This window comes from Leptosomus discolor, chromosome 6 (assembly GCF_034619465.1).
Source record: "Leptosomus discolor isolate bLepDis1 chromosome 6, bLepDis1.hap2, whole genome shotgun sequence".
NCBI classification, from domain to species: domain Eukaryota; kingdom Metazoa; phylum Chordata; class Aves; order Leptosomiformes; family Leptosomidae; genus Leptosomus; species Leptosomus discolor.
The window spans coordinates 42432457-42454582 of NC_141396.1; the positions used below are offsets into that span (position 1 = coordinate 42432457).

The 22126-nt window shown below is 40.0% G+C and overlaps 1 protein-coding gene and 1 pseudogene across 3 annotated transcripts in view; one reads left to right on the top strand and one right to left on the bottom strand.

The window, feature by feature from the left end:
* Positions 1-688: 688 nt before the first annotated feature.
* The window catches only part of CDK14 (cyclin dependent kinase 14), a 269013-nt gene continuing 247575 nt past the window's right edge, over positions 689-22126 (bottom strand). For all 3 annotated transcript variants that reach the window (XM_086466597.1, XM_086466595.1, XM_086466596.1), the window contains 2 exons: positions 4953-5092; positions 689-804 (listed from right to left, as the gene is read on the bottom strand). In XM_086466597.1, the coding sequence (XP_086322723.1) occupies positions 689-804; positions 4953-5092 (256 nt within the window). The remainder of the gene's footprint in view (positions 805-4952; positions 5093-22126) is intronic.
* On the top strand, positions 11138-18142 carry LOC147415364 (uncharacterized; annotated as a pseudogene).

Below are 22126 nucleotides of genomic sequence, written 5' to 3' on the forward strand. Positions count from 1 at the left end.
GGGCAGAAGAGAGTTAATGCCATGATACAGCAACCTCCACTCCCTTACTGTAAGTTGGTAAGTAGCCTCTCTACTTACCTGCCCTTCCCAGGTCCTGTTCGAGTCTTAGAATACCTGAAGTCATATTACACACTATTTCACTACTGAATAACTATGGTTAAAAATATGGGGTACTGAATGCAAGCCATCTGAGAACAAAACCAGTTCTAGTAGATCCAGTGATACAGATCAAATTCATTAACATGCCAGCACCTCCGTCTCCATCAAGAACACCCTCCTGCTATCAAGGCTACCAAACCTACTAAATGAATCCTTTCTTTTCCTTGCCCAAAGTTTAAAAATAGAACTGGCAAGAGGTATTTTATCTCTCCACATCTTACAGGGGAAAAAAGTATCAGTCCAAATCAAAGGCAACCTAGTATTTAATCTGCTGGCACCAACTCCTGCAATATTTTCAACATGTCAGTGACACTGATCCTGCCCACAAGGACAGGAACTTACACTCCTCTTATTGACCATTATACTGCAAAAACAGATTATCTGCCTGAATACGAGCAATTTAAGAAATGTGCAGTTGAATTTTATATTTTGTTTCCCTAAAGAGAACTAAAATAAAGAGTATTTTCAAAGATCTACCTTCCAATATTCATGTCTTACCTGCACTAGAAGTTGTGAACATAGGTATTCTTCAATGTTTGCTGTTTGATACACCTTTGCCATAACTACTGTTTTTTCCAAAGACTCTCATGCTTTCTCCAGTCTCTGGCTGTAATCTTACATTCGGTACAGTAAAAATAGAAGACACTGCAAAAAAAGAGCACCAGTTCAGAAACTTTTATTTTTTCTCGCAAAAGTAGTGATTTAAAAATTATTAGTTAATATATATGGCAAACACAACACTGAGCAAATAGATACAGCTGTTAAATATACTGCCTATTTATGCAAGTAAGCACCGTAAAAATTCTGAGTGGAAGGAAGCAGCATGCATTGTGACAGAAGCTGTATGATGCAAACATTCTTAGCTGCATGCCTCTTCTAAGAAAACCTGTTTCCAGGTTACGTGTGTTCACTTGTCCTGTACACTGCTATATAATTCACATTTTCCATTTTAAAATTTCTGCTCTGAGAGCATTTAGAAATAAGTAAGAATGTGAAAAAATGCAGCAATGTTTCTCCATAATTTGACATCATATATTACATCTTCAGAATTTTGATGCCAGTAAACTGGGCTATTTTGTTTGACTTTGTTTTATTGACTGTTAAAGACAATTGCGCTTGTTAAAAATATTTCAACAACTTCAAAAGCTTTTACATAAAGCAAACTCCTTCTGCAGGAGCTAGAAAAACCATGTAACACCACGCAACTAATTATTAGTAGACATGATGATATTAATCACAGCCATCAAACTGCAAATGGTTAAGGACTCACACATCAATGATCAGAAAACTCATTTTTACTTAGGATGCCTCAAACTGGTGGGGAAAAATCACTGACTTTTAATATCTTCTGAACAAATGTTTATATAAAACATCCTCGGAGAGCTGCCACTGCATGACTGGATGAGGAAATTAACAGACTGTTTAAAGGACTGATCAGGGCCATAACAGTTTTCTTTGGTTTTGCACTAACAACTAGCACAGCTGTAAGTTTTTGGAGCTACTCTTTTATCTTTATGTCTTTAAAAGACCTGGCTATTGTTTAACGCACAAGCTCTTCCCACTATATTTTTGTGACCTCTTGCATTTTGCAAGAGTTTTGCCATCAACTTGCATTTGATATTCTACTACCCTTGGTAACATACATTATGAATGACATATATTCTAAGCAAATAAATCAGTATGAGCTCTTGAACATGAAAGCAGAAAAGGGAGAGGACTGATTTTTTTTTTTTTTTGATAGAAAATAACAAGTATATGTATTTAGTAAAAGGGGTTAATCTATAGGTTACTGCCCAGGTCTAAGATGAATGAAGGCTATGTTGCATCGTAAATCATATTGTATTCCCAGACAAGATGTTTTTAGCAGAACTGCACAACTCTCACCTTTTTAATGTACTATTTTTAAAAACTGGAAGTGGCTAGATGCTAGACAGAGCTTATCTGGAAATTGAACTTCTAATTGAAATGATGCCTTGACTTGAAACGAAACCAAATAAAAAAATCAAAATTTTGCTTCCCACATAAACTCATTCTGAACATATTTTTAAAATAAAAAAACAAGATTAAAATTTTACCCAGTCAAATATTACATAGAATATAAATACATAGTACTAAAGTCAAACCAAGAAGAGAGACACTTATTTTTCACTTTTTCAATGTAGGCAGAGTCACTATACCTTTGTGAGATACTGTGATTCCAAAGAAACAGCATTTTCTGATGGAAAATAATTTGACTGATTTCCCCCCTGCCCTAACTCTCTTTTTCTTTCTCCTCACCTGTGAGCTTTTCCTTGGTTTTTAGTGCTAAATCCCTAAATTCACAATACAGCACTAGGACCAAATTGGATAAAATATATTCCATGATGAATACTATTCACTAGAGAGGTTTGCAAAATCGCAGTGGTGTCTCGATTAGGAGGCAGTAGATTTTGTGTGTACACACACTTCTGTTGTGCATAAAGACTCAACGTGTTTATACCTACATTTAATTAACTACCAATAGCAAGTGTTTCCCAGTGTAAAATATGAACTCAGAGAACCAGAATCACAAAACCTGGTAATTTCAATACACGGTGAAAATTTTCCCAACTCTCCAAAGTATATGACTTCTTTGTTTTGTCAATATGTTTACAAGTATATCCAAGTCATACTAAATAGAAATGATTGTAGTATTTGATACTGAGATTCTCCTCTCTTGCATCTGGATTTATGTTTCATAATGATTATCTACTAGACACAGAAATAGTCCTTCTGTAACTCAAAATTTTACTGGAGGCATTTAGAAGAACCTTGCTTTAAAATATAATGATTTTTCATCTTTATTCTCCCCCCTTCAAAAGGTTTCACTGCTCCTGATGTTTAACGTTATGCAAAGACGTGTTTCTGCCAATGAATATCGCCTTATGGTTATGCTTCTGCAAATAACCTGCTGTGAGCTGATAAAAGGATTAATGCAGCCAAAATTCTTAATCTGTGAAATTACAAATTAAATTCTCATATTAAAAATACCACCCTGAGGTATTTTTTGTGGTTTTAATTCCCCTCTGGTGTTCTGCATACATTGTGCTTGTTAATGACTAGGACAAGACTGTCTCTGTTGGCAGCCTGCTGCACAGTGATAATGTGTAGGCATTTACTTCTCTGATGGAACTGGATTTAAACACTGACTGATAAACTAAATGGCAAGTGGGTAATAAGTCCCTATTAACAGAAAAGTACTACTGCAGAATTCAGAATTCAAAATCCTGGCTAGACTCTATCACACAGTCAGAAGGATTGAGATGTCACCACTGCAGAGTGATTTTTGTTTTCCATTTAGTAGAAAAAGGATAAATGAACTGGCATTCTTGATGTTTCATTAGTCCTGAAGAAATGAATCTCTTTGCATCAGTTTGAGCAAAGGCAGACTTTCAATAGCAGCCTTAATTTACACTGCATCCTTTGCATTTTCAGCTTATAAAGTACTGCAGTCAGCAAACTAAGTAGTGGGTTAGCACGGCAGAGGAGGAAACTGGGAATCTTTTTGCAGAGCAAGGACACCGTCTATGGCAGAGCTGGTGACGGACAAAGATTAACGTGCCAGTCTGATTTTAATGTTCATATTCTACAAATGGGAGAGTGCTCTTCAGAGCAGAGTTGGCAGTAGGGTACCTGGACAGCCAGGCAACAGAACCGGCTCCAAATATGACTACGACAGCTGTCAAGGATGGAAAAGAAACTTTTGGAAGACAAAAGTTTTCACACTGACACTGATGCAAACAGAATCTATTGTGGATTAATATTCAGAAAGGGGGCTCAGTTTTTACAAGCAAACTTTTAACTCAGCCATAGTTACAGACTCACGTGCCATTGCTGCAGCTCTGAACTTTTTGCCTCGGACTACCAGATTTAGATCTTTTGCTAATGCATATACATTTGAAAGCAGAAAATAACATACACTGTTCTAATGCAAGCATGCTTCTCTTCACCACATTGAATTAATGCAAAATGCTGGCTGTTACTCCCCTGTGAAACCTATTTTTGATAACAGAACCTTCTCTGAATCAAAAATATCATGCGTGATAATATTTTTCCCCAGAAGAAATAGTAGTATGCTTTTAACACTGGAGAAAGATATGGACACACATGATATAAATTATTTACAATTATTAAAGAGGTAATTGACAGCCTATATGATAATAGGAACATTTTTGCCAAGTCAACTGGAATGCATTTTGTTTAATAAAAGAAATAAAAAGATGTAAGTAAATACAGAAAGCATTCTTAGTTAATAACATCATCTGCCATCCTCTTCTCACACAGTCTAATTCAACAAATTAACTCATTGTCTACTTTGTGTTTCGCAGGCTTCTGAATGCTGAGTCCTTTCTTAAAGGTTACTGTTATACCAGATAGACATTCTGTGAATTAATCATGGCTGGATTTTTATCCTGCATGCTGCAGCTAGTTAAGAAGTACTGTATGCTATAAAACGAAAAGCACTAAATATGTAAATTGTATTTTTCCTTTTGCTTTATGACAATTCAGATAATTCTCTTTTAGCTGCACACATAATCAAGTACAAAGATAGCTGGCAGCAGACTGCAGAGCAGAGATAGTAAAAAAAAAAAATATCCATTTTGTCTTGTGTCAAGCTAACTATGTAATTTTAAGCCACACAATTGCACTCACGTATTTTGTGTGTGGCTGTGTATGTCCATGAAGCTGTCTGCACGTAAGGGTTAGCATTTACACGTGCATCTGTATGAACTAGCGTCTCTCTTTTTAATTGGTTCGGAGGTGGTTATACTCACTATCAGTTAACTCCCATAGCCGTGGGGGCAGATCACTGAAATACTCATGGCTCAGGGCTGCCTGTGCTGACAGTCTGTTCTTTGGGAAACACTGGAGTAGTTTGGAGGCTAGATCTTCTGCGTGATTCACATAGCTCAGCCTGAAACACAAACAAGAAGGCGTTTCTGAAAAACAATCTCATTATTCTGTTTACTTATTCCATCTGCAGTCAGCACAGTTGAAATACCGAGTCTTGCTAGCCAGGAAAAGACAAAGTCTGGGAGCACTAGCAGGAAAGATATTCCTCAGGTTATGGAGTCAATGAATTATTTCTGGATTGACAGCTCAAAATTCATACAAATTTTACAAATATATAGCATATAATATACCATATCACATATGTCCTGCCCAGTACGCTAAAGGATCATGAGTAACAGCATCTTGAAAGCAACTGTTTTGATTCTTCCATTTACATTTTATTGAGCCTACTGACAGACTGAAAATTTACAGCGCTAGAAAAAATGGTTATTACTATCTAAACCCATGAAATCTAAGCTTAAAATAACAGCAGTATTCATACAACTTCGCGAAGTATCAAATTTTAATATCCAATGACACTTAACATGCAACATATGCGTCATGTTTCACAGAGACATTTGTCTTTTGGGAAGTACTGACTTCTTATTTTTTCATATACTCACACGGCAGGGGGTTGACTCTTCATTAGGTGTTAAAGCAACGCAAATATTAAATTGTAAGTGGATTATCTTTTCTAAGCTACCTAGGGAAGTCTGAGAAAACTCATTGTTTTACTGGGAGCTATGTGCTTGGGAATGTAAAAAAAACCCAACAAAATCCCTAAAAGTAATAGTTGTGGAGGGGAGAGGGTAAAGTGGTGATCAGCAAGATGTGGCTTGGGTCTAGTAACCTACAGCTGCCTCCTAAATTTCCAAAGCCATCAAACTTACTGTAGTATTCACCCAGGAAAGAGGTGCTGAACCTTGTCAACAGCACGTTGCTATTATTAGTAGGTAACTTTGTAAATTCAACCATGCCTTTGCTCAGTAAAGATCTCTTGTCAGGTAAAAACGCCAAAGTGGATAAAATGCCTCCTATTGTTCAATATGCTGGTTTCCCAAAACGGACAGAGTAGACTGCAGTCCAAAATACTGCAGTATTTGAAAAAGACTGCGTTATCCTCTAAAATCAATAATCCTCCAGGATGCTTCATGCAAATGTTCATTTTTGTACAGCTCAGACTGACTTTCTGGAAAGCCAGTCAAGGAAGATGGATTAAATAGAGCTACTCTTTCATTTGGCTGACATGGCAAAATTTATACGGATCAGTGTATGCACAGGTGAAAACCATCTCTGCAACAAAAAACCATGCAACACTGAAAACACTAAATGAAAAAAAAAAATTATCACAGTGAGAATTTTAAGTCACAAATGTCATAGACACAACTTTTTGTCCGTGCCAATACTAAACTCAGTGTGAAAAAAAATAATTTAAAAGTCAAAAGCATCTCTAATTAAATTATGTGCTGCCATATGTATGACACGCTGATATTTGTAACGATCCAAAAAAATAAGCCACTGGCTGTCTTTGTAACTTCTAGCAACTGTATGCCAGAGAGGAATTTTTGAATACTGTGCCTATCTGATCTTTTCCTGAGAAGTAGGAGGTTATTTGTTCAGATATTACTCAGGGATGAATTGCCCCAAAGTGCTGACCACTTTAGGACATTACTTCTCATGAGGCATAATCTCACAGAATTCTGAGGATTAGGATTTGGAATTGCTGTTCCAGATTAAACAGATGCTGAACTCCAGTGTTACTGACGGGCATCATTTGTTCTGTTTTCATTTTCAGTTCATGACAAAATAAAGGCATCTTGAATGAAATAGTCATTACCTATAAATTAAGACTATAAATTAGAGTAATTCCAGACTCCTTAAGTTACCAGACTGTTGAAAATGTCTCATTAAACTTTTGCGAAAATTACAGGAAAGTTCGTTACAGAAGACAGCAAAATACCAGGAGAAAAGGCTACTCTGAACAATGAAAAGGAAAAGGAGGGGTAAATATTCAGGGAGAATTGATATTAATTCTTCCACGCATCCAAAATTTCCATGGACCAGTGATTATATTGCGTCTGTGAGGCCTGTCTCGTCTCCTAATCCCACTGCACCAACTATTTGTTCAGAGGTCCTGGCAAATCATTTCACCAACATATTTTTTCCGCACAGAGGTAGCTGCATCCTTTTTAGGTGCCATACTAAACTTGCTCTGTGTTGAATGAAAGCTACGGTTAAGTCAGAAAAATGACTGTAAGTACCGAAATATCACCCTCCAATATAAGAATTGTGCCATTCCTTAGCTGATCCATGGGTATAGTGAAGATGCTAATTAAGTAAGGCAAAGCAAAAGAAAAGAACATTCAAACATTAATGGATTCATGTGAAAATATGGATGATGACACCCTCGTTCCTTGGTGCTCTTCACCAGAGCAGAGCTGACATTTCAATGGTCACCACATACCTGGCATACAGATAAGATTTTTTTAGCAAGAAAATACAATTAACTAATATAAATTGAAAATATTATCAGTAGAACAGTTTAGGAAGCTAAAGTCACCTCCCCAGTTTAGAAATAAAAAAAGATACCTGTTTACTGAGATCAGTCAAGAAGATAAAGATAAGTATCAAGTAATCAGCAGATTATACATGAATACAATATCAATCCAAGAAAAATATCTTAAGACTGCAACGTAATCACATCAACTAATGAAATAATTGTAAATCAATCAAAATTAGAATGGGTTTTAGAATTAATAAGTAGAAAAAAAGACTAAATTAATTGCACAGTCTGCAAAAATAGTTCAACCTGCTATAATTACTACATTTACCCGCCCTGATAATACTTCGAGTAGTGCTGTGGATTGGGGTGTGTTAGTTGTTTCTACAGAGCTTTGAAGATTCCAGTTGCTACATTATTAGTATTATGTTTCCAAGCATTTATAGATTTTAAACTCAGAAGGGACCATAGCGATCTAGTCTCACCTCCTGTGTAATACAGACCGTAGAAGATCATCCAAATAACTCATGGATCAAATCATCACTTTTAGCTAGGCTCAGCTGTATCTTTAAAGTTCTGCATCAAAGTTCTAGCTTTGTTTATGGAGCTTTGCACAGCAATGAAAAAATTCTTCTCTAAAACCTACGTCTTCTGCGAAGGTCACTTCTGGAAACCAGTGGATGCTGCAAAAGGCGTATGTATGCGGGCTCCTAAGGTTGTCAGTCTTAAAACTGATGCCTTAGTGGAATGCATGACTAATTTTGCTGCTTTGTTTAAAGACAAGCTATTCTTTTACTTATGAAAAATGCACTGTATGATCATGTATTTAAATTACACCTACTACATCAGAATAGTTTGGAGAAACCCATTTAGTGCATAACCTCAGCAGTCTGGAATGTTGGAACATTTGGTTTTGTTTCTTTCCCCTTTTTTTTTGCCAATAGTCTCTTTAAAAGATCCTCCTCAAAACATTAACAATTTGTCTAATTTAAGTTTGAAACATGATTCCTCAATAGGAGCAAAGGCTGAATTTTCTGATGCGATTCAGTTGTTGAATACCTAATACAGAAAAGTTAACAAAAAGAACTAAAGAAAAAAAAAGTTTTATTTTTAAATACATCTCCTTCAGAATGTGACAGGATGGAATTTCATACAATATGGCTTTGTGTCTGAAACATAATAGCATGTTTTGTCTCACAGCAGTTGGGCCATACAGGAACTTGGCATGCATGATATAGCAAGTCTCAATACTCACGCTTCACTTACTGTCACACTAATCATTGAGGAACAGTTACTAGCCATGACAGCACACATACTTTCAGAAAATGTGGCATACAGCAGAATACAGAGAAACTTTTGGCTACGAGTATTAAATAATATGTTGATATTGTTGTAAGAAATATTGGGAATATTTTTATACACCTACTCTGACGACATTTGCAAAACACATTGATTTTCAACTTAATCCCAAATGCTATATACGGCCTTAGCCAAGAAAAACAAACACCATACGAACCTGTCTCACTTTAAACACATATGAATCTGACTAGACTTGAGCAGTTGTAAATCTCACTGGATTACAAGAATTTGTTTTAATTTCAGAAAACAGGCTTAAATGTCTTTCTACTGCAGAGGAAGGTCAGCATTTGGTCAAGCAGAACATGGCTAAGATCACTGAAGTCTGGTTTAAGCTCTTGAGAAAAAAAAGTTTTGGGCATGTGCAGTGAACTACTGAACTTGGGGTGATTTGCTTTTAAATGCAACGAAGGTGGCAGCTCAAATTCACATTAATAATTAAGACAAATGGACATTAAAACAAATGGAGATAATATGCTGTCTATATACTCCTAACAGCATGAGGTAAATACTTCCCAAAGCAAAAATCGTTTACTGTGCATATTTTCCATGTGAAGATACGATTCTCATAGCGTATCATTAATCCATTTCTCAACTGGCTTTTATAGGATAGCCTAGAGGAGTGAGGCACCTTATTCCCTTTGGAAATCTCAGCTCTGCTTCTTTACTCTAAGAAATCTCTTACAACCTGAAGTGCTGAAAGACAAAACCACAGTTAACCCAAACAATCACACCATTTAGCAGAGTTTAAAGTTTAATAGTATGAAGAGAACAAACTGGTGCAGATCAGGCAGGCCATATGGTAACACTCGCAGCTCATTTCACAGAGGATGCCGTGGTCCTCTCTACAACAGGGCTCCTGTATAGTCCTCATGGTATCTTCCCTACCACTGCAGAGCCACGAGGACCATATGCCCCATTTTCACCCACTTTGCTTGAGGACAGCGGTCTTTCCCCCTTGTCCCAGGCTTTAGGCCTCTCCTGTGTTCTGACACAAAACTGTGCCAACACCGTATATTGTAGTTAATGTCTTCTTTGCAAATTCATTACTTTCTGACCAGCTGATATGAACATGCCCTCATGTGCCTTGATAGTTTGCACGTCTGAATATACGCACAACCCTACCAGCAGCACCTATGGAGCACATGAATTGGAGCAGCACCTACCTTAAATAACATTTCCTTTTTACTAAGTATCAACAGCCTTTTCTGTTGTTACAGCCATGCTGAGAACACCTACTGTCTTCAAAGACCTGATGTGCCAGCTCCAGCATGCAGGAGCTGTTTCCCTAACACGCCTGGTGTGCTTCCACAGAGCTTTTGTAGCGTTTATTTAGCCATCATGAAACCACCACAACAAGTGAACACAAGTTTTGATGCGATGCTTTTAGCTTTTGATACAGATGAGGGCATAAAGCGGCACCTCAAGAAGAGAATAATGGAGTAAAGACGTTACCATTTTTTCAGTGTTTTACACAGAGGGTTCTGAGGACTAAAACTGATGAACAAAGAGAGACAAAAGCTTTTGAAGGCTCACTGAAGCGAGGTTTTACTTGGTGCTGATCAACCACAAGGTACAGAATTTGCTCTACAGCACAGCGTAGAGGTACTTCAAGCTAAAATATACAGTAAACATTACAGTCAAACACAGCCACAGGAACCACATTTCAGTGTTGGGATTGTCCTCCACACATGCATGGGGCTGCCAACAGCAGTTCTAATGTGTCAGGTCATGCACGTTTTCTAGGAGAGGCATGTCTCCAAACAACTGATGCCCTTCCTGCTCTTCCCAAACTGAGGTGCTGGCAGCAGTTTAGATTCAAAACCACTGAGCTCTCTACACATGCAGGGTGGGAAACCATGTTCTCCAGGCTGCCTAGGCCATCAGTTTAATTGTACCATTCTAGGTCAGTACCTCACTAGAAGCAAAATGGTCACATCAGTGCAACATCCCGCTCAGGCTTCTCATATGAGCTAGGCTGGGGCACATCCTGCGCTAACGTGACTACACTGCCCCCAGCGTCTGTCCTTGCTCTGTGCTCCTGCACAACACTGCACTCCATAGTCTTCAGACCTTCACAACTTCCATAAGTGTGTATGAAACAATCTCTTTGGAAATTCAGAAATTATTTTTGATCCCTTTTAATTATATTACCATATCACAGCATCAGCAATCTTATCTGTTGTAGTACTGAAAAGGTGGTCAAAATGTTTACTATTAGAGTAAAAGCCATGACAACCAATGATAAGTATTCACTGATAGGAAACAGAGATGGAAGTATCAGTGTTTGATTCTTTGCTATTGCTGTTAACGTCTGGAAAACCCCGTCTGGAAAGCTGTGGAGGTAAGTTCATGTAGTGCATTCCAGGAAGGTATCAATAACCCTGACCCGTCTGAACTAATTCTCACTTGACAGTTGCACAGATGCCATTAGCTGGAGAGCAGTCAAGACAACTAGCATTTTGTGGAAAAAGCGAATGTAACAAATGAAGGCAACTAGGGTTTTTTTTTTCAATTAACATAGATTTATCTCTAGGTATATCATTTTTATATACTTGGTAAATTTTTAAAAGAATCTACTGACCCAGTAGGTAAACATAATTATAGTTGCAGCTCCTGAACTTCTCAAAATGGAGAATTAAGATGCTTACTTAAACAGCTCATGAGTCACATGAGGCTTCAGAGACTCAGTTTGGTCACACCTAAGCTAGAAAATTAAGTGATCCAGCCTCTCATGGCAATTCACATTTGATAATGGCCATTAAACTCAGTCATGAGTAGATCATAAAATCATTTGTATGTGTCATCACTGAATGTAACTCAAGACAAAAACTTACATATAAGTCTGTTTCTCCCTGACCCTTTCTGCACGAGATACGATGTGGTTTAGTGTCCATTTCAGATGTATTTCCACAACACAATGCTGCTTGTGATATCCAGCTTGAAAGGTTTGCTTCATAGAGGAAGCAGAATATTAACACCCTTACAGAACACATCACCTTTAAAAACTGAATTTGGTTGATTTGAGCTTTAAATGCTAAGCTTAAAGAGAATCTGTCAATATACAACCATATCCGTCAATATAGACCAGCCAAATCCTGAGTTTTGCCCTTCTATGGCCTGACATGCACCCAGGCTAGCTATTGATCTGATGCCTCAGAATAAATACGCTGGGCTATGAAACCTTCCAAAGAAACCCAGCGCCAACTACTGAGAGCTCAGGGCATGAAGACAGCCAACACTGTTCATGGACAATATTGCAGCTATTTTCCCCACTTGTTCCATACCATTTTGACACAGAATAAGACTTACATTTGATACGAGGTACCTTTTGCCAGGATAATATATGCTAGAGCGTCAAATGAAGCAAGAATGATGCAGTCTGCATGGCAGACATTAAAGAGAAGAAAAATATGCTTATTTAAAAAGGAAATATAGAATATATGTCTAGTGATAATATACTCTTAAGCTATCGATAATGTGGCTTTCTGTGATACGATCACGTAACTACCACTATTCTGGAGAATTCCAAGGTTGTGATATTCCAGGCAACATGGCTGCTGGGTACAGTGTTCTGCTACTGTTTAAAACCACAACTAATTCTTCAAACTAAAAGAAGACTACCAGAACATTTTAACATTACTTCACTCAGTTTCTCTCAGATACAGGTATTTCCCAGTAAAAGTATTTCCTAAGAAATCTGAATCAGAACATGCCTTATCATTTTGCCCCAGAAAGAATTCAGCAATTACGTCTTTTTTTATTTCACATGCCATCATCAATCAGCTATTTTAATTCTTTCAGCATCCCAATTAGCCCAGTATTAAAGATATTAATTGTGGAAGACATAATGTATTATGCCACAACAGACTACTACTGAATATGCTAGATTTATAGTTTACTGGAAGATCTTTGCTTGGTGTAATTAATGAAGAACAACACGGTGGCAACATCTAATCAGGACCTTTCGATTATTTTAGAATTCTTTAAAGGTCATGAATCTTCTGATCAAGAAGAGTGGTTTTTAAATGCCTTCTTCATGAAGCTCAGCAGGTTGAACAGAATATCCTTGGAAAATAAATAGAGCTAAAAATAATTACTAACACCCCAATCATTTTATGAGCTATTATTTCACCAGAAAATGGAGAAAATTTATCTTTAATACTGAACAAAAACCCTTCAAGGTTTATGTTCTCTATAAACCTTTCACTGAGAACTGAAAATATAAGTTAGTAATGCAATAAATGCCCTAACAAATATATCAGATTTTTCACTTAATGCTTTTTACAGGCTTAAACCAAACTGAGTGAAAGAAAATCACCTTTTACAGTCTGACTCTTAAAGGAAGAATGCCGCATGGTGAATTTATATCAACTTCACTGAATCTTGAGGCATGATAAAAAAGAAGAAAATACGGCAGCAGAGTTAACATTCCATAGCATTCTTTCTTCACATTTATTTCCTCACTGGCTGGACATAAGCCAAAAAAAAGGAAGTAATACACACACCTCCTCCCCTACCCCCAACATAGAAATAGCTGAAATAAACCTTTGGTACACAATGCAGTCAAAGCTCTGTGTTTTTCCTCCTCCCACCCTTGACAACCTGGATTGTTTCTCTCCAAAGAAATCCAAGCAAAAAATACTCCAAAGAAAAAACAACCAAACTCTGAACTTCAAATTTGTCAAGCAGGTGCAGCCGCTAGGGCAGTAAACAAAGTTTCCCCTATTTTCCCTTATTAAATGAATAGAGAAAGAAAAACTAGCTGTCTTTTTGGACCTATTGCCTCTTGAAAACTAAAAACCACACAGAATGAAGTTCTAGTAAATAAACATTAGCACTGCCTTATAAATCTCTGCCCTCTTGTCCGATACTTTATCATCTTGGGCTTGAGAAGTCTTAATTTCATTCTAACGTAAATAAGAACTGGTCTGTTTGCTCAGTACTTCAACAAGAATTTGCTGCAAGGTTGCAGCATGCAGGCAGTGCCCCAAGAAGGGTGACCTTGCTTTAGTCAGTGAAGCCAAAGATCATTTATCACAGTTAACCTACAAATCTGTCTTGCTGGGGCCTCAGATCCATCAACCACTTGGAAGCAGCTACTTGTCCTGTCCTCCCACAGCTCCCTAAAAGATCAGTCTGCTCTTTTCTATTATTGTATACCTCTCAGCTAATAAAATATATTTTTATGGATATGGAATGAACAGGAGTATTTTGTATTTATTTATACAGCTCATTAAAGGTGGACAGAGATTTGGAGGCAGAGAGAATGCCCCAAGCCTAGAAAGCTCAGGAAGACAGACCCTAGGCATATGCATGTATTTAACTTTATGCATATGAGGCGCCTGGCTGAACCCAATGAGACAAAGCAATTACCTACAAGTAGGCATCCTGGTCATTTTGCAACTATACTCCTAAGCTAAGGCATGACAGGGAATTGGTGAAGAACTAGTAAACATTGAGAGGAGGAGACCAAGATGGTTATAATGAAAGCATACAGGCAATATATTCAAAGCTATGCAGTCTAAAATACTTTATTATGTATTATTATTATTATGCCTATATATTTAGACAGACTTACATCATACAGAACTAGCTGCAGCTCCCTGACCCCCAGGTACTTGGTTCAGGTGATGTTAGAAGAGAACACAGGATGGGACGCCACATTCGCACCAGCACCGTAGTGCAGAAGGAGCCATTCCTTCTCCAGGTTCACTCTCCTGATTTAGCACGCCCCTCTTCCTCTTGACATTAATGGAGATAGATATTTTCTAAAGGGAACATTAGGTCATCTTCCAGCAGGGAGAAGCTGGCAGATTGAAAATCCAGTGCCTGACACCAACAGCAGTAACACTTGTTAAGAGACAAATGCGCTTGTGCCAATCTGTTAAATGAAGTCTGAATCTGACTTTGAAATTGAACAGGGGAAAAAACCCAGTGTAATTATTCAAGGGTTTCTTAGGCACAGAGACCACTGTAGAAGGAGAAGTGATCTCTCTTTAGTATGCAATTTAGAGAAAACTTAACATGATTTTGCATTGATTTTTTTAAAGAAGTGAAACATTATATGTCCACACATACTTGTATTGAAGTGTCTTTTTTAAAAAGTTGCTGAGATTTAACACAACAGTTTATGACTTTTTAACTATAACAGGTAGGAGTTGAATGACCAAACCACAAATTCCATACATTTTAGCTATCAGGTACTGAAATATGTGGATTTTAAGTGCTTGTACTCACATATGTGTGAGGATGCAGTGCTATCTGACACTCAGAAATTGGCCCGCAGTAGGGAAGGACGCAATTCTGAACTACTTTTGCAAATTCTAACCTGTCAAAGTAGCATGAAAGAGAGACAGCTAGGCAGGGAGTTACTGCTATTTAAGCAGAAATCAGCATAGATTATTTAAGAACTGAAATCAAAATTGTTACCTATAATAGTGACCATTAAAGGTCAGATTTCCCAAAGAGCCAGCTATCGCTAAAAATTGACTGCCAGTAGAGCTCAGGCCACTTCTAATGACCCAAAATAAGCAGATGGATTTTCAAAAGATTTTGCATACATGGAATTGTGGAATCCATGGAGCTCTGTAAGAGTTGGTCTGAAGAAAAGCATTGTCTCAACCTTGCCATCAGGCGTATGGACAATAAGGTACCCCAAAAGCTAGGCTACCATCTTGACATGAGTCTGCAGTGGCCTGCCTGAGATGCAGTTGCTGATCCCAAGAAAGGAATGCGGTACGAACACCCCGGGAGGGAGAGCTGCATGGCATGAAGAGTGGCGTGTACGTACACCCCGAGAGGAAGAGCTGCATGCACGAAGAGTGCCGTGCCGTTCTCCAGTACCAGGGATGAGCCTGAGCTGATCAGGTGGACCGCATAACTGCTGTCAAGAAAGATCGATCAGCATCTATCGAGCCAAGAAGAGGCAGAGATACAGAGGAGGAACAAGGTGTGTTACTTGGCATAAAAGATGGCTCCTCAGCACCCGAACTTTGGAAGCTTTCACCATCAAGGATCACGACGATTGTTAGGACCAGCAGGATGCTGCTTGGACCTGGGACCATAGGGAGGCCTTGGACCCATGGTGGTACCTATCAATCTTTTTCTCTTTTCACTTTATTTTCCCTTTCCTTTCACCCTCTTAACCCATCACATGCTGCTTTACGGGCAAATAATAAAGTTTCACTGTTTGATTGAAGCAAACCCCTTTGGTGTGGTTGCCCCAATTTTGCACTTCGAGATCACAGCAAAAGAACCATCACCAGTCCACCAAGTGGACCGTGACATTTTAAGTGGCATCACAGACAGGATCCCAAGAGACAGAGGGGTGCAGGTTGTGTGTGGTCTGTAACAGGGGAAGGATGTTTCGTTCTAGCCACACCTGGCCCTACACTCCGAAAGGGTGAGAGGTGTCCAGAAAGCAAGGGGGATGATTCCAATTTCCCGCACACCACACACACCTAGATGTAGGGCACTCCAAACTTGAGTTGAGGGCTCTGTCTATCAGGATTGAGTTAAGAGATCTCTTAGTGCAAAAGGGGAGAACTGTTCTCACACAAATGTGAGGGGACAACCTTGTAGAAACTGTAAGTTGCCTCCCCATGGCAGATTTCGGTCCCTTCAACCACTCGGGGAAGAGAAGGGTGAAGGAGCAGAAGCTGTGTGTGGATGTAACTAAGTTCAGCCTTCCCAAAGTGGGTATGGTCCCTTCGTAGTAAGAATGGCCAAAAAGGTTGATAATCAAGACCCTCCATAAGTGAAAAATCAAGACTCGTTCTACACACTCTTATCAAAGCATGAGGCTCAACCCTTCCCACCCAGGGAAGACTGGGATCAAGACAATTGGACAAACTTGCAGAGTGTAACAGACTGAGTGATTGCTTTACAGAATGTGGCTAAGGTAAGATCAGGTAGAGGCAAAACGATAATCTGTGCTGTTCATGGAGCCAGCCTGGTTGCAGCAGTCAAAGATCACCTTAAGCAGCATAGTTATGAAAAACAAATCATAGAATCTCTAGAAAATTTTGTGCAAATTTTGCAAAGAACAACCTCTAACCTAGAGGAAAAAAGGGAAGAAAACAGCTCGTTAAAAACTGCCCTAAGGGAGGAATATTCAAAAAATACCCAGTCACTGAGTGAGATAGAGCTGAAGACAGAGGAAAAAGGTATTCGACAAAAAAACCCAATATACCCCCAGAAGGAATTGGAGGAAGCGAGGAATCGCTTTGGGAAAACCTCCAAGTGAGACCCTTGATTAAAACAGAATATTTTTATACAAATGATGAGGATAATGAACCTCAAATTACAACTAAAGAGACAACATATACTGCCACTGAGCTAGCCAAACTGAAGAAAGAATATGGGTGCCTTCCAAAAGAATCCGAAACAGAGCATGTATGGCACGTATCCTTAACTGGGGGGGACCAAATTCAATTAAGTGAAAAAGAAGCTAGCGGTTACTGGGGCCATGGAGTCTTCCTAACAACAGGAGATAAATGTGCCCCATGGTCCCTGACCCAGCAGGCTGCCTACTGGGCTGGAGGGCTGAACCTTTTGGACAGAGGGGATCCCCCTGGCAATCACCGGCACGGTGATCAATTGCTAGAAAGTGTACACAAAGCAGCCTGCTTGCAAATGATACATGAAAGCGAATCAATTCCTGGATGTGAATCCCCAATGATGCTGCTGGTGAATCCTGAAATCATGACTCCCTTGATAAGGGGACTCCCAGAGTTGCTTAAATCTACAGGGATTAATCTATAAAGGACAATCGCGTCGATAGGCCCTGTAGAAAGGCTAGAAAGCTTTATGAAAAGCCAGAGAAATGAAGCTGATGCTTCCATGGATTCGCCCTTTAACCCTAGCTCAACTCCCTCCCAGTCAGGTAATAAAAAGGTGTGGACATGGGGGGAGGTAGCATAGGTACTGGTAGATTATAGTAGAAAATATGGTCCAGTAAGAGCCCCAGAGGAAAACTCAAGAGGAATCCGTCAAGTAGGAGTTAAGGATCTGCCCCTCCTCGCCAGTAAAACTGCAGCCGCTGCTGCTGACCTCCCTCATTTTGAAAGAGGGAGAGGAGGACAGCCCATTACCCATCAATGGTGGCTAATTAAAAAGGGAGTCCCCAGGGATACAATGGACGGTTTACCCCTTGATAAGCTAAGTAAACTGGTATCAAAATGGCATAATCAGAAACAACACTCGCAGCAAAAGAAAGAAATCTCACCCATCATGCCCACAGCCCGCCCCGCGAAGGAGCAATGGGATAAGTGATGTTTCTTCCCAGGAGCTAAGAAACTAGAACCTCCATTCCCCAGTAGGCGTGGGGGGGTGGGGGTGGGTGGAGGATAGATTTATACCTCACAGCTCACTAAGGCTCATAGAGGAGATTTATTGATTACAGCTACTGTGGGTCCTAAGCATGCACTAGTGACTTTTTAAATTGATACTCGTGCACAGATCTCTGCCCTGACCGAAGATGCACAGAGGAGTGGAGTCACTCCTTCTAGGCGATGTTTTTGTGTCCTGAATGCTTAAGGGTCAGCAGAAGTTATGAGTGTTGCTCCGGTAAAGCCAGGAGAGGAAAGCACAGTCACTATTGTAATGGTGGCTGGGGACATTCCAACTAACTTGCTGGGAATGGATGCCCTTAAGGGAAGGGGGTGGGAGGATTCAGAAGGATTGTTGTGGACTTTTGGAACACCACAGTTGAATGTCAGACTGCTTCAAACTGCACTCCCTTTGCCGTTTAGCAAAATAACTAATGTCAAACAGTATCCCCTCCCCCTGGGGTCAAAAGAAGGTATCAAACCGGTTATGCGGGAAATGTGGGAGCAAGGAGTGGTGATATATACCTGTTCCCTCCGGTGTGGCCAGTGAGAAAACCGAACGGGAAGTGTCGCCTCATGATAGGAGGCTGAATGCCAACACCAATCCTTTAACTGCTGCAGTCCCTAATCTGGCTGAACTGATAACAATAGTTCAGGAGAAAGCTCACCCGATTACGGCAACCGTAGATGTTAAAGATACGGTTTTTATGATACTTTTGTGGCCAGAAGACAGAGATCATTTTGTGTTTATGTGGGAGGGGCAACAACTTACTTTCACCTGGCTACCCCAGGGGTATAAACATTCCTCCACATTGGCTCACCATGCTTTAGCTCAGCAGCTGGAAAAATACCAAGAGCCAAAGGTATAGCTGCCTATCAGTATATTGATGATATTCTCATGGGGGGGAGATGAAATAGAGGAGGTGGGGGCAACCCAACAGAGTATAATCTCTCATTTGGAGAATTTGAGTTAGCAAATTCCCCCAGAAAAGGCCCAAAAGCCCTCACAAGAAGTAAAGTTCTTGGAAATCTGATGGAAAGGGGGGATGACGTGTATCCTACCAGACACTCTTACTTCCCTAGATCAGATTAAAATGCCCGAGTCAAAAAAGGATCTGCAGCATGCTTTAGGATTATTGGTGTTCTGGAGAAAACACATCCTGGACTCTTCTATCATTGCTAGACCTCTTTATGATTTGCTAAGAAAAGGGGTCAACTGGGAATGGACTGCTTCTCAGGGAGAAACTATACAATCGTTAATTTTTGAATCAACAGCTCACCAAGCTCTTGGCCCTATTCACCCTACAAATCCTTTCCAGGTGGAATGGGGTATGCCATGTCAGGGTTGGCAATACACATACGGCAACAGGGCCCTGAGGGTCCAACCTGACCCGTGGGATTTAAATCCCACAGCTTTAAGGATGCTAAGAGGAGATACACTGCTTGGGAGAAAGGTTTGTTTGTGGTTAGCCTGGCTCTCATAGAAGTAGGGAAAATCACACAACAACAACCAATTGTATTAAGAGGCCCATTTAAAGTCATAAAAGCAGTTACTACCGGGACCGTCCCCTCGACGGGGTGGCCCAGAGAGCCTCGGTACGAAAGTGGTACGTCCAGACTGAACACTATTATAACATTTTCTCAGTGACCGAGCTTTAAAAAACCTAACTATACAAGAAATGGAGAGCCTGGACAGCAGCCACGATAAACCTGCCTCAGTCATTCAGGTGTCCCCTCCTTTTTCCCTGTGATCAGTCAGTAAGTGCTTGGTTTACCAACACTCCTGCCAAGAGAGAAGGAAAAGCATGGAGATATCAGGCAGTAGCACTCCATATCTCCTTCTAGGAACAGATTGTAACAGAGGGAGAGGGTAGTGTCCAAGTAGGTGAATTAATTGCAGTATGGAGCATTTTCCAGCATGAAGCACAAGCTACTTCTCCTGTCCACATTTACACTGATTCCTACGCTGTGTTTAAGGGATGTACTGAACGGCTTCCCTTCTGAGAGCAAAATGAATGGGAGGTAAACAGAGTTCCAGTGTGGCAAAAGGAAAAACGGCAAGAAATCTTAAGCATTGCAAGCCGAGGGAACTCTGCTGTGGGACGGGTAGCTTCTCATCAGGTAGATGGGGGTTCAGTGGATGAATGGAATAACAGAGATGATGAGTTAGCAAGGCTAGCCCCTGTGCACACAGATCAAACTACAGAAGATTGGGAATGCTTGTTAGAATGGTTGCATGTAAAGCACAAACACACAGGAGCTAAAGATTTGTATCGTGAAGCCCTTGCCCGAGGCTGGCCTGTCACCAGAGAAATGTATAAAACCTGCATATCAGCCTGCGAACAACGTCAGAGGTGAATAGAAAGGCACCCTTTAGAGGATGACCCTCTGCATTTACGGGAGGGTAAAAGCTTGAGGGATGCCTGGCAGGTGGATTATATTGGCCCCTTTAAGAAACCAGGAGGAAAATATTTTGTGCTGGTGGGAGTGGAAATAACATCAGTACTAGTTCAAGTGGAAGTCTTTAACAGGGCTAAGGGAGAAAACACTGTGAAAGCATTGTGAGAACGGTTTGGCACTTGTTCAAAACCATAAGAAATGCAGTCTCACCACCAGAGTTGTATGAGATCGGGCACGAAGCAAAGGGATTAAATGGATCTTTCACACTCCATATTACCCACAAGCTAATGGGATTGTAGAAAGAACCAATGGTCTCTTAAAACGGCTTTTGAAACCACAAGAGGGAAATTGCGATGTCCGTCTGTGGGAAGCGGTTAAAGGCCTAAATGACAGATGGGGGGTAAATGGATGTCCCAAAATCACTGCCTTTTGCCCAAAGGCTCCTTCTTTGGTTCCCTTATTAAAGGGACCAAACGACTCCAAGAATCCAGCTCACTTCCCAGGACAGCCCGTTCTGGTGGAACTTCCCACCATGGGAAGCGTACCACTAGTGCTAAAAGCTCCACTAAATGCATATACATGGGTAGCCTCCAATGCCCTAGGAAAAAGAGCATCGGATAAACACTCATTAGATAATTCCATCATTTTAATTTTCTGCCTCTGAGAGGCAATCTCTGTTGTTTTATTGCTGCAGGAGAACTCTGAGGGACACTAAGAACAGGATGAACTACTCATGGATAATTTGGAGGCCTAAATATTAGAATGACCAATCGTTTAATTGGACTGATGACTGGATTTGTTATAATTTTCTGCATCTTACCACTAACCTGTAATCGAAAGAATGCAGAATGGCCATGGTCCCAAGCTATTGTCCAGTACACTAGCACTCTAGGGCACTATCCCAAAGACTGCCTCCCAAACTTAGCTACTGTAGTAATGCGTGACACTGAAGTGTACCACCTACTTGAATGGGAGTGGGACAGAAAAGACTGGGTTCATGTCCTGACTGGAACAACTGGAGAAAAGTTACAGGTAGGCTGCAGAAAAGATACTGGTAGGATGTAGAAAAGTAAAAGGATTTCTCTATGAAAAGGCCTCCTCAATTATAATTTCTGGAAATCTTTTGGATCCAAATTCAACAACCCAAATTCACTCCAGCATCACAGCGAAACTCTATCCTACTACAGAGTGGGAATGTAACAAGCAAGATTCCCTCATCGTGTGTTGCCACCAAAAGTATGTCGGTAACTTCACCTTAGACTCAAGTACCAACAATGTTGAAATCACCAAATCCTATATTAATGAGCAAGGGGATTGGTGGTACAATTTCACTTTGACCAAGCCTGTCTATGTGGTGTGTAATTGGCACAGTAATCCGGCAAATCAGTCAGGCCTATCAGGCCTAACATTCAAATTCAAAATAAATGCTGTAACTAAGCCTCCAGTGATTCTTGTTGCAGTAGTCACACACCATGGCACAGATACCCTCTTTACACTGAATGACAAAAGTGAAGTTATACCCTCTTTT